Here is an 11,860-nt window from a genome sequence, read left to right as displayed (position 1 = left end):
GGGATTACGATACTGGCATGGTATAACATTCGTTAGCTAACAGGAGGCAGAAAATAGGAATGAATAGATCTTTTTCAGGCTGGCAGGTTGTCACCACAGGAGTCGGTGTTGGGGTCTCAATTCTTTTAATCTATATAAATGATTCAGATAAGGAATCAAAGGAATGGTAGCTAAATTTGCTGATGACATGGCTTAAAGTTAGGTTTGGAAGTGAGTTGTATAAAGAAGACATATGGAGCCTACAAAAAGATGTAGGTAGGTTAATGAGTGGGCAAGGATCTAGCAAATAGTATATAATGTGAGAAAGTATAAACTTGTCCATTTTGACACAAATAAGGCAAAGTTATTACATTACCTAAACAGTGAGAGTTTGAAGAGCTCTGATATGCAGAGACATCTGGGTCTTCTAGTGTATGAATTACCGAAGGTTAGTGTGCAGATGCAGCAATTAATCAGGAAAGCTAACAAATTATGATTTATTGCGAGGCAAATAGATTGCAAGAGTAGTAAGGTTAAGCTTCAATTTTACAGGGCATTAGTGAACCACGCTGTTTTTTTAACAATGAACTCAGCTTCATGATCTCTGTTTCTGATTTTATTGCCAATTATCATCTTAAATTAAACTTCCCTAAATTCTTAGTCTAGGTTTCTGCATTACTGTACGCTGAATTAATATCCATAACGAATTAAGACACTAATGTTGTTTCCTTAACATCAGATGTTAATGGTATAAGTTAAGACTTTGCATGAGTCAACTGGGTACTTTGAGTAGTATTTGGCATTTTTGCTGCATTTTCAGGTGATACTCTTTAGAACATATATTACTAAATTGGTGATTACTGCCTCGTTGAGAGCAAAACAGGGGAAATAATCAAATGAGTTTGAAATATACTTTATTGTCAAATTTGCAAAATTGTGAAGTAAAATTACAAAATGAACTTATAACTGAAGACAACAATTTTGTTGTAGCGAAAGATTCGCAAAGTGCAGCATTTGAAACATCAAGCAATACTTCTGGAAACCATCACATTAACTTGATTAACAAGAATGCGTCATCCACACAGAAGGCTTTGCTCATTATTCACACACACAAGATTGAAAATAACCACCCACCCCACACCCCCACCCCCTCCCCCGCCCCGGATATATTTACATGACAGTTGTAAGCTGTTCATACACTGACAGTTAAAAAGTACAATTTCTGCGTGTAAACAGGAAATCGGAGCATAAGCCAAATAGAGATCTGTTATCAAATTTTGAAATGGGAGGTGGTCGATACCGGATTAAAGTGGCTTCTTCACGTCACGGTACTCCACTTTGTACAAGATGAACGAGATAATCCCACAATAGACCACGCTCTTCAACAGAAGCAGTGTATATGTAAAAGACGCCAACTGCAGTGAACTCAAAGGCCATTCTGAAAAATGAAGAAACACAAAATACGGCATTTATGCACAATGCGGTTCTGTAATATCGGAGACCATGCTAAATTGAAGTGTAATCATTTGAGAAAAACGAATAATGGGCAGTGAACTCCGCTTGTAAACTACAGCGGGTGAAAAACATTTATCTGCTAGATTTGGCAAAGTACTTTAATGATTAAGTGAGATATCCGTTGCTCGTAATTCGGTTGAGTAATTATTTGTCAAAACTCCATATTTAAAATGGATTGTCAGATCCAGTCTTAAGCATTTCACTCACGAAACCATGGAAAAAGCTACTTCCGGTGGATTTAGAATTGATAAATGAATTGTCCTTTCCAGTTTTGTTAGATTGCTTTAAACCAGAGAACAATCACACTTAAACAGGGACAAAACATTACATTGTGCAGCAGAAGGTTCTCACCAGTAAAGACGAAAAGCTGTTCAATGTTGGGAGACAGCCAAATAGAACCTCAAACACTTGCAATAGGTAGAAAAATCCCGAGCTCCGCGAAGGTGGTACTGGCGTTTCTAAATCTAAACTCAGAGGCGGGCCATTTGGCCCAACTGCTCCACATCTGTCTTTATGGTCCCAAACCCTAGCTTTGACTCAGCTCAAAATATCCCTCTTTTTTCGTTCACATGGTTTATCTGTATCGATACCAGTCCCCTAGTCGGTACCCTTCACTCCCTTTACCTTTTAACTATCCTCTCGATAATCTAGTTTTTTTTAACTGACTTTAGAATCCCAACAGTGTTCGGCCCAACACGTCCACACCGACCCTCCGAAGGGAAACTCACTCAGATTCATTCGCCTACACTATATTTGTCCGGACTAATGCACCTAACCTACACATTTCTGAATACAATGGGCAATTTAGCATGGAACCTAACCTGCACATCTTTGGATTGTAGGAGGAAACAGACGCAGACACGGGAAGAATGTCGCCCAAGGCTGGAACCGAACTGTGAGGCAGCCGTGCTAACCACTGAGCCAATAGTGACTCAATATAGCACTTTCTAGTTTTGTTCCTATCTAGTTTTGTTTCATCTATCTATAAAGTAATTTTATAATCTTAATGACATATTTGTTTGTGCTCTAACTCTCCCTTACAGAAAAGTTAATCAGGCTGTTTATTTTTCTCGGTTAGGTGTAACTTCTCTGTTCTGGTAGCCTAAAAAATCAGTTTTGCTTCTTTTCTAGTGCGTCTTTATAATTTAGAGAACAGCACCGTTTATTATCAGTCCAAATGGAGTCAAATGAGGCTTCTCCACGTATACATGAAACTTTTCTCCTATCCAATCGTATTCTTCTGGAAGAAAATTTCAGTTTTTTCTGTATAAACTTACTAATCCCCACCATCACGTTTAGTGACTTGTGTATCTGCATTCCAGCTCACCCTGTTTCTCTGGACTATTTACAAATGTACTTTCAGGGGTTATGTTGTCTCATTATTCTTCCTCCCAAATCGAGTATCCGAATACTTATAGAGATGAAAGCACAATTCTTAAAAGCATGCTCATTCTACGGATTCGTGAATGTCTTCCTGTAATTTATCACTACGTTCCTGTCTTTTAACTACCCTCACCATCAAGTTGACATCTTAAAATGTTGAAATTATTTTTCCAATTCGTGAGTCCAAATCATCTGTGTCAATGCTGAACAAAAATGTCCCTAGCACAAGCCCTATTCCAACATTTTCCCAGCATTTCTTTTCCAGTCTGATTAGCCACTTCTAAGGCTTCCTTTTTGGAGGCACCTAGCTCTCTGATCCCACACATTCAATATACATGAGTCAGAAATCTAAATGTACGGTATTACCCTCGTCTGCTGGTCCTGCTACTTCAAGTCGATCACAACCTCCTTTACTGAAATCTGTACCGGCTAATTGTTTTCATTATCTAGGCTTTTGAATGAAATTTTTCTGGTAAAGATATCTGGATATCCATTTGAAAGGTTGTAACCAACAGAACTATGGACCAAAACTGGAATTAAATGGGAGTAAATGGGAGTGAGCTGATGCAAACACAATGGACTATAAACTTTCTATTTCCAGGTTTCTACATTTCCATTATTTTTATTATGAGCGACATTGATCTTATATTTCCCAAAGGCTTGTTTGATTTCCATTTTTTATATTTTCGAAAGAGCAGTAATTGTCGATCTCTCTTTCATAGTAATGTCGCTATTTTCTAAAAATCTGTAAGACGCCCTCCTAGTTCTTCCCTGACTTTTTATAAAAGGCGCAGACACAACCTATCTGGATCCGAAACCATTTGAATTTAGAGTCTTAGAGTCCTACAGCACGTAGACAGGCCATTTGGCCCAAACTGGTCCATGTCGATCAAAATGTCGATCTGCGCTGACCCCATTTCCCTGCACTTGGCCCATATCCTTCTAATCCTTTCCTATTCAAGTATTTATTCAAATGCCTTTTAAAAATTGTTAATAATTTGTATCTTTTTTATCTCAAGATGCTTCAACTAATCATTCGAAATATGACACCGTATTTCTTAGCTAATGAGCAAAATCTTGGACATATGTTTTAACGAACGAACTGTAGGAGACGGGAATGGCAGATGTGTATGTTCTCAAAGTTTGATTAGTCAATCAATTACCGCTCCTTTTCCATTTGTAAATGCTTGCACATTTTTTCGAACTCTAATCTTAATGGCATGTACAGCATGTTAATTTCCCTGGGAGAAGGACTTATTTAATATTTCTGCCATATATTTAGTGTCATTCCTGAAATATCTCTGCATCTCTTAGTGGTCCTGCAACTATCCCGATTGTTTCCCTTTTCTATTTTATCGCTATAGAATGTTAATCTATCTATCCATCTATATATATAAAATACGTGCATACATATAGTTAAAAATCACACACCAGGTTATAGTCCAACGGGTTTAATTGGAAGCACACTAGCTTTCGGAGCTGTACGCATTAGCATTCCTTGATCAGTTAATCTCATATTGTCTCTTTTTGATGTGCATTTGAATACAGTTTTCATTAATTTGATTTCTCTCTATCTTCGTGGTCTGTTATTATTGTCTAATCTGATTTTGAGTTTTCAATGGAATCTATTTGTCTTAGGGTCTATTCATCATTCTTTTGAATGTTTCCCATTACTGTTCTAGCTCTTCCTTAGTCAGTACTGTTTTCCCCCAGTTTATTTTCCTTAGTTCCATTCTCATCCTTCTGAGACCACCTTTACCAATGTATTACTTTGCTCACTTTGTTTGTTTCTCTAAACCCTTTTCTGGCCGAGCAATCCGATAGTGAGAGTGGGCTGGATTTGGTATGGGTGAGACCCCAGAAAGGACAGCTGACTGCCTTCCTTGAAGAACAATACTGGATTAGTTGTGATTTTCTAACAAGGTAAGAGCGTTTCTGCACGTTGTGCGGGTGTCGACCCACCGACCAACCGATACACGGCCTGGCCTCCGAGTTAATTGCCTGAACACTGGAAGCCTCGCCTAGACTTGGCAAACCGGTTCGTCCTCCCACAGGAATTACCTTTAGTCTCGATTGTTGTTAGGTTCTGAACACTAGGCGAACACGTCTGGGTTGCAGCATTACTTTGTGCGTTAGCTACGGGTGGGGAAAGAAAGACGACAGATTAGAAGCAATTCGAGAATTCAGCGATGCAGTGGCTGGCGAGAGGGGGTGGAAACATGAATTAGTCTGTCCATTTGGAGATAATCTGTTATGGCACTGAGTAAACGAAGCATACTTGCGGGAGTTCGTAATCTCTGAGCCAAAGGAGTTCGGTTTGGCAAGGAATTAAAACGTGTTAAAGTAATAATTTTCTGCCGTTAAAACAGTGGGTGTAACACATTAGCTTTTTCTTTCAATGAACGTTTCACTTCTCAGTCCCCACTGGAGGATCAGCATTTCACTGTAACCTGGACTGATACTGTGAATTCAATACTGATCATGTTGCTCTGGTTTCTTACACTTCTTTCGGTGTTGTATTGAAAAATGCCACTTATGCTCCACTCCCTCCGGAATTGCAGCGGATCTCCCGACGAAGTTCCGCGGGCGCTCGGGACAACCACGCTGGCTTTGAAAAGTTTACTCCCCCCCCCCCCCCCCCGCCCCCATTCTAGTGACAATTTATCAAATTTACAGATTCCAGAACTGATCGTTCAGAATCCGGAGTACTTCGCAAGCGGGGAGTTGGGCACAAATAGAATATTATATTGAAATAAAAGTTACGTTTCCAACATAAATGCTGGGAAGATTTTTCATCCCATGTCAGAAGCTGTGCTAAATCGGCCCTTGCTAGAACAACATGGTACTTACCGACCTCAAGTACAGAACCTGATCTCTAACAGATATTGAACAGAAAATCGCAAGATTCCATTTGTAATCACTACTGTTAAGTTATTTAATGAACACCAAAACTGCATTGGAGTTAATAAGCTTCTGAGAAAGCTTGTCTAAAGGGCATGGGGAATTTAATCTGATTGAACCTTCGGTATAACTTTTCTATGTGATTAAAAGATGGACTATGACTCTACTGAACGTTATATTTAAAATAAAATGCACTAATTTAAAATGAAAGTGTAAAATCGAACATTTCAGTCAGATGAGAGTTGATGCAAAATAATTCCTGAACCCGCTTGTACTAAGAAGTAGAAGCTAAGAGGAGACAATGGAAACAGTACCGGGAATGGAGGCCTTGTTAATCGTGGCTTTGTTTGGAGGTAGTTCATGCTCCGCACTGCAATGAACGCTGCTCGTGTCCCATTCAAACTTAGTGATTTTCAGGCGACTGATCACTGAGTAAGTGCCGTTTGCTTGTGTTTCCACTGAGTCAGTTGACACTTTGTCTTCGGATGCGCTCGTTCCCCCGATAGTCCATTGAACCCGAATGACATCGGGAAAGAAGTCAGTCAGGAGACAGACGATGGTCGCTTTTTTATCTCTATCCAGTTCCGTGTTGTTCGGAGGGAACATTTGTATTTTTGGTGACCGAACAATTGCATCTGATTCAAACAAAAAAAAAAGACAAATGTCTGTAAACTTCTCAGTTAAGGACAAACATAAGTTTACAACACACACATGTCTGTAGGTGGAGTGAAAAGGAGAAATAGCTTCCACTATGAGGCAGCGCTGAAAATGTGTTGCTGGAAAAGCGCAGCAGGTCAGGCAGCATCCAAGGAGCAGGAGAATCGACGTTTCGGGCATGATTCCTGAAGAAGGGCTCATGCCCGAAACGACGATTCTCCTGCTCCTTGGATGCTGCCTGACCTGCTGCGCTTTTCCAGCAACACATTTTCAGCTCTGATCTCCAGCATCTGCAGTCCTCACTTTTTCCAGTATGAGGCAATCATGGGAGCATTCGTAAACCAATTGTGCAAAGAACCAGCGGCCATAAGTGTGCAACTATAAGGCCATACGATTTAAGAATAGGAGTAGACAATTCGAGCCCTCCAGCCTGCTGATCCGACATTTCTCACGTCCATTTTCCTGCCCATTACCTGTAGCCCTTGATTCCCCTACTGATGAAGAATCTGTCTATCTTATGTATCCGCAAGGAATCTGCCCAACACAGCTCTTCGCGGCAAACAGTTGGAAAAACTCACAACATTTTGAGAGAAGAAATTCCCCCTCATCCCAGCCTTAAATTGGGGCAATGCCCTCTGATCCAAAACTCTCCCATGAGGGAAAACGTCCCCTCAGCATTTATCCTGCCAAGACCCTAAAGAATCCTAAGTGCTTCAATGAGATCACCTCTCATTGTTTTAAACTCCAATGAGTAGAGTCCCAACATGTTTAGCCTTTGTTCAAAGTTAAACGGTCAGCTGTGATTTGGAATGCACTGACTGTAACATCTGTGGAAACTAATTCCATTTTTGAAAAGTAGGAATAGATAAAGTTATGACGAGTGAGCAAAGGAGAACCGCCAACTGGATAGAAGTGGTGCATGTATGATAGACCTAATACCTTCCTTCTCTAATCCATCATCCTATAATTTTACCCGCGCCTCTTCCCAATTCTCTTAACACTTATGCTTCCCTGGCCGCTTTCTTTGTTTCTTTGTTGAAAGATACGAAGTCGCCCCTTTCCTTTCTTTAAGAATTTCCTCGAACCAACGGTAATTAAGTTAAAGTGATCAATGCACGATAAGCAACTTTTAAAAGTGCGTCGACTCCCCGTAATATTGAAGCTGAACATGAATTAAATGCAGGTCTTTCCTCATTCTGACTGATCGGCAATGAACGGCCCACCTTCCCGGCCTTTTGAGGCTCGGGTCCCCCATGTCGCCTCTCCGTCCCTCTCACCTGCGCGGACAGACCTACACCGGACAGCTCGCCTCCCCTTCCCACAGTCGTCCCCCGTCCTGACCTACCAAGTTACCCTCGCTTTATTCCTGCATCAATTACTGCTACGATGTCATAGACATCCACTAGCTCCTAAAGTGCAGATTTATGTACATTCTAAACAGTTTGGGACCTTAGTCATGTTCGTAACGCTGCTCCAAAATAACGTACTTTCAATCTGAATTTTGTAAGGAGTATATATAAATTCATATATGGTGCATGTTCGAATCTCAAACAAACACAGAGAATGTCGGAGAAACTCAGCGTGCTTTGTGTATCATAAATTCACTGCTTATTCCTTTATGTTGGACTTTGCCCATAGAGGCGACACTTGTGTGAGAGCAGTGAACGATTCGAACGAGAAACTAAGTTCCTCGTTCATTTTCGGGTCCCACTGTAACTCCCCGGTTTCTAGACGTTCCATTCGCAACAAATTAAAGCAACCTATCGCCACTAAGACGATGCTAAACGTTCCTTTTCGTGCCTCCCTGAAGCAGAGTGTGAACTGTTCCCGTGTATTATTAAATTGCTAGATTTGAAAGACTCACAGGGACTCACAGCTCAGTCCCAGCACCGAAAACTGAAGATTTTTAAAAATCAGTTTGCACAAATTGCAGGTTATTATAGCTGCAAGGGAACATGATCCCGGGATGAGCAACAAAATCAAACTCACCCGTTACAATGAGCCTGGTCCCACTGCCAAACTGCAAACGTGTACCGGCCACAGCGACAGAGTACCGTACAAAATCTGCAGCGGTGAATATTACTGCCGCTTTTAAGGACTACTGTCTCAGTTCACTTACTGTAACTCTTGTGCTATTACCCATCTGCATTAGTATCATTGGATCTATGAATTGTTACTGTTTCCACGGCTTTATTTAATTGACCGTTAGATATTTCCCTCATTAAACATGACAGGGTTTTCAGAGTTACTGTAGCAATCGGAAAATTCTGCAAACACAATTTAAGTGGTAGATCCAGATTAGCGCGGAGTTCCTATAACAGACAGGCAGGGATCTTGTTGGTGTCATCTTGGCCACAATACTACATTATACATTTCGCGGTGTTACTGAATGATCAATTTTAATATTGGCAACGTTAGGTGCCCGGGGCCATGCACTCAGCACCCCCGAATCCGTTATAAAGCTGGAGTCCAGAAACCTTTGACCCAAGTGACCCAGACCTTCTCGGTATCAACCTGGAGCGAGTTTCGCGGCGCTATCACTCCTTAACCATTGTCCACTCACCTGTAACTATCAGTTTAGTCCCAGTTCCGAAGACCTTTACCCCTCACCACTGTGATATGCTACTATACAAAAACCCGGCCACCGCCTATATCCTGAGGCTGACTTATTCGGGGAAACACTGAACGGGAGATAGGGCTTTGGTGCCAATCTCCTCCAACAACCACGAGAAACTGGCACCGTGGCCAGCCACACCCCCAACAAATATTGTACAGACTGACCGCCACACCAGACGTTATTTTTGTGAATAAATCTCTCCGAACCCTATTGAACACTTCACCGCACTCACACCTCTTACCAGTTACAATGAGCCGAGTCCCAGAGCCGAATATTTTTCTCCATGCTCCAGAGGTGGCACTGTGTTATATTATATTACAATAACCAACTCAGACGCATAGACTCTCTCCCAAAGGAACTAAACCTGCAGAGATCAGAAAATATCGCCCGCTCTTCTAAAAGCCATAATCCGGTTACTCAGCACATCTCCACTGTTACTGCAATACATCGAAGTCTCACCTGTGACAAAGAGTTTCGTTCCAGCGCCGAAAATTTTCACGTAAGCACTGCTGTAGCACTATGTTACACCCCCTGACAATAACCTATCACTCGCTCTGATTATTCACCAGCAGCGTCTCCAACCCTTTAACAGTAACCACACTGGCCAAAGTGGGTACACCCAATATAAAACAGTTTGTCTACCTTAACTGGTCTAGCTTCAGTGATACAGAGACTGAATCCGACCTACAATCCCCCAGACACAGCTGTCACTGAATGCATTTTGAGGGCTTATGTCTCCCCAGTCTCACACTTGCATCAGTTCCAATGTCACTCATGGTAAACTAATGGAGAAAGTGAAGTCACATGGTGTGCAGGGTGTTCTAGCGAGGCGGATAAAGAACTGGAGACAGAGAGTACTAGTTGAAAGGAGTTTCTCGAAATGGAGAAAGTGAGCAGTGGTTTTCCACAGGGGTCAGTGCTGGCGCCACTGTTGTTTGTGATATACATAAATGATCTGGAAGAGGGCATTGCTAGTCTGATCAGTAAGTTTGCAGATGACATGAAGGTTGATGGAGAAGCAGAAAACATAGGGGACTATCAAAGAATACAGGAGAATATAGACTGGAGAGTTGGGTGGAGAAATGGCAGATGGAGTTCCATCCAGGCAAATGTGAGGTGATGCATTTTGGGAAGTCTAATTCTAGAGCAAACTATACTGTAAACGGAAGAGCCTTGGGAAAAGTTGATGACAGAGAGACCTGGGAGTTCAGGTCCATTGTATCCTGAAGGTGGCTGCACAGGTTGATAGAGTGGTCAAGAAGGCATATGGTATGCTTGCCTCATCGGATGGGGTATTGAGTATAAGAGCTGGAAGATCATGTTGAAATTGTTCAAGACATTAGTTCGGCAGCATTTAGAATACTGTGTACAGTCTTGGTCACCACGTTACCAAAAGGATGTGAAAGCTTTGGAGAGAGTGCAGAGAAGGTTTACAAGGATGTTGCCTTGTATGAAAGGTGCTAGCTATGAAGAGAGGTTCAGTAGGTTAGGACTGTTTTCATTAGAAAAAAAAAGGAGATTGAGGGGGGACCTGACTGAGGTCTACAAAATCATGAAGGGTATAAACAGGATAGATAGAGATAAGCTTTTCTTCCAGGGTGAGGGATTCAATAATGAGAGGTCATGTTTTCAAGGTGGAGATGAAAAGTTTAAGGGGAATATATGCAGAAAGTATTTTACACAGAGGGTGGTAGGTGCCTGGAAGTGGGGAATGAAGATTTGTATTTGAATCAAGTTGAGAATCAACTTTAGAGATAGGTTTCTTTCTTCATTGCAAAAATATACTTTAATCATAAAAGAAACTTTTCCCTATCAGTACATATACATCTCAATCCTTTCCATGCAGTCTTTGAGACAGAAAACAAAACAGAGGACATATTGGAATTTGACTGCCCAAAGAGCAAGGCATTTTTAACTCATGTAGGAAAATATTTCCATGTATTTTGTTTAGATGGTTAGATTACCTAAAGTGCAGAAACAGGCCCTTTGGCCCAACAGGTCCACACTGACCCGCCGAAGAGTAACCCACCTAGTCCCATTCTCCTCTGACTAATGCAGCTAACACTATGGGCAATTTAGCCTAGCCAATTCACCTGACCTGCACATCTTTGAATTGTGGGAGGAAACCAGAGCACCCAGAAGAAACCCATGCAAACACGGGGGGGATGTGCAAACTCCACACAGACAGTTTCCCTAGGCTGGAATTGAATCTAGGAATCTGGTGTTGTGAGACAGCAGTGCTAACCACTGAGTTTGAGGCAATGGGAGTCTGAGAACTGAACAGATCCCTGTTATACTTTGGCAGAACAATCTGAAACAGAGATATATTTTCACTGTGCATTGGTGACTAAGCTTTAGCATGTAGTTGTGGACCTTGAAATATTCAGTCTACAACATATTTATCCTAGGATTCTCTGGGAAGCAAGGGAGGAGATTGCAGAGCCATTGGCCTTGATTTTTATGTCCTCTTTGTCTACAGGAGTAGTGCCAGAAGACTGGAGGATAGCAAATGTGGTTCCCTTGTTCAAAAAGGGGAGTAGGGATAACCCTAGTAACTATAGGCCGGTGAGTCTCACTTCTGTTGTGGGCAAAGTCTTAGAGAGAATTGTAAGGGGTAGGATTTATGCACATCTGGATAGGAATAATGTGATCAAGGATAGTCAGCATGGTTTTGTGAAGGGCAGGTCGTGCCTCACAAACCTTATTGAATTCTTTGAAAAGGTGATGAAGGAGGTTGATGAGGGGAAAGCGGTAGATGTGGTATATATGGATTTTAGTAAGGCGTTTGATAAGGTTCCCCATAGTAGG

At 41.6% G+C, this 11,860-nt stretch overlaps 1 protein-coding gene across 1 annotated transcript in view; it reads right to left on the bottom strand.

The window, feature by feature from the left end:
* Positions 1 to 876: 876 nt before the first annotated feature.
* The window catches only part of LOC122549505 (M1-specific T cell receptor beta chain-like), a 193,242-nt gene continuing 182,258 nt past the window's right edge, over positions 877 to 11,860 (bottom strand). The window contains exons 5-8 of the mRNA XM_043689365.1: positions 8,999 to 9,040; positions 6,093 to 6,413; positions 4,939 to 5,013; positions 877 to 1,417 (exon numbers count right to left, since the gene is read on the bottom strand). Coding sequence (XP_043545300.1) covers positions 1,284 to 1,417; positions 4,939 to 5,013; positions 6,093 to 6,413; positions 8,999 to 9,040 — 572 coding nt within the window. The 3' untranslated portion in view covers positions 877 to 1,283. The remainder of the gene's footprint in view (positions 1,418 to 4,938; positions 5,014 to 6,092; positions 6,414 to 8,998; positions 9,041 to 11,860) is intronic.

The sequence above is a fragment of the Chiloscyllium plagiosum genome, chromosome 4, assembly GCF_004010195.1.
Source record: "Chiloscyllium plagiosum isolate BGI_BamShark_2017 chromosome 4, ASM401019v2, whole genome shotgun sequence".
Lineage (NCBI taxonomy): Eukaryota > Metazoa > Chordata > Chondrichthyes > Orectolobiformes > Hemiscylliidae > Chiloscyllium > Chiloscyllium plagiosum.
The sequence above is the reverse complement of the archived record's forward strand: the minus strand, read 5'-3'. Positions and strand labels throughout refer to the sequence as shown.